At 48.0% G+C, this 1,545-nt stretch overlaps 1 protein-coding gene across 1 annotated transcript; it reads left to right on the top strand.

The window, feature by feature from the left end:
• Positions 1–303: 303 nt before the first annotated feature.
• Positions 304–1,197, top strand: LOC148138025 (uncharacterized). Its single transcript, XM_087982131.1, has one exon. The coding sequence runs from the start codon at positions 304–306 to the stop codon at positions 1,195–1,197; it is 894 nt and encodes a 297-aa protein (XP_087838257.1).
• The last annotated feature ends 348 nt before the right edge of the window (positions 1,198–1,545 follow it).

The raw sequence follows: 1,545 nt of genomic DNA, 5'->3' as shown, positions 1-1,545 counted from the left end.
GTTGGAACACTTACACAAACATTAGATACCGGGCCTTCTTGGTTTACACCGTTTGGCCCAAAGATATATTCAAATACATAGGAGTCTACAACTGTAGTGTCTCCCACCCGCCCTCCTCCTCTAACCTACTTAATAAGGGAAGGTTCATTCTAAACTTTCTCTATTGAATATAAGTTTGTTAATAATTTTATAGCAACTTGAACGAAGCTTTCTACTTTAGTACTGAGTGGGTGTTCAGATAAGTTGGGTATTGATGCTAGGGCAGTTGCTTGCTCCTCCTGCAGAATGTGGCAGGTGGGAGACATGGCACACGTCTCCGCTGGCTACAACTGCCTGAAGTGCACCCAAGTCCAGCTCCTTGAAAACGGTATTAGGGAATTGGAATTGGAGCTGGATGAACTACGGATCATTCGGGAGGCTGAGGGGGTAATTGTGAGGAATTACCGGGAGTTGGTCACTCCTAAGACTCAGGACAAGGATAGATGGGTTACAGTTAGGGGGAGGAAAGGGGACAGACAGACAGTGCAGAGATCCCCAATGGACATTCCCCTCATCAATACGTATACCGTTTTGGATACTGCTGGGGGGTGGGGGGCGAGGAATGACCTACCAGAGGAAAGCCATAGCAGTCAGTTCTCTGGCACTGAGCCTGACACTGTGGTAAAGAAGGGAAGGGGGCAGAATAGAAAAGTACTCGTCGTAGGGGACTCGATAGTTAGGGGAATCGACAGGAGATTTTGTGGTCACGATAAGGAATCCCGGAAGATATGTTGCCTCCCTGGTGCCAAGGTCCGGGACGTCTCCGATCGGGTGTATAAGCTTTTCAAAGGGGAGAGCGAACAGCCACGAATCATGTTACATATGGGCACTAATGATATAGCCAGGAAAAGGATCAAGGATATAAAAAGTGATTTCAGGGAGTTAGGATGGAAGCTGCAAAGCAGGACGAACAGAGTAGTGTTCTCTAGTTTACTACCGGTGCCACGAGATAACGAGGCGAGGAACAGGGAGCGGGCGCAGCTTAACACGTGGCTGCGCAGCTGGTGTAGATGGGAGGGCTTCAGATATGTAGATAATTGGGATGTCTTCTGGGGAAGGTGGGACGTGTACAAGAAGGGCTGGTTGCATGTGAACTGGAAAAGGACCAATGTCCTAGGTGGAAGGTTTGCTCGAGTCGTTCGAGAGGGTTTAAATTAGTATGGCAGGGGGGTGGGACCCGAGCTGTATACCGGAGGTGAGAGTTGATCCAGATGAGGCAATAGCAAGAGGTAGACCAGCTAGTGGGAAGGACCTTCCTGGGAAGGAACCAAGGGATCAGTTAAAGTGCGTTTGCTTTAATAAGAGGACTATCAGGAATAAAAGTGATGAACTTAGAGCATGGATCAGTACCTGGAGCTATGATGTTGTGGCCATAATAGAGACATGGGTTTCTCAGGGGCAGGATTGGTTGCTGGATGTTCCAGGGTTTAGAATATTTAAAAAGAATAGGGAGGGGGTGTAGCACTACTAATTAGAGAAGGTATCACAGCTACAGAAGCTTCCATT

This window comes from Chiloscyllium plagiosum, unplaced genomic scaffold (assembly GCF_037043375.1).
Source record: "Chiloscyllium plagiosum isolate Xiang-an unplaced genomic scaffold, Cpla_swu_hap1 HiC_scaffold_42, whole genome shotgun sequence".
NCBI classification, from domain to species: Eukaryota; Metazoa; Chordata; class Chondrichthyes; order Orectolobiformes; family Hemiscylliidae; genus Chiloscyllium; species Chiloscyllium plagiosum.
This window is presented reverse-complemented; position numbering and strand designations above follow the sequence as displayed.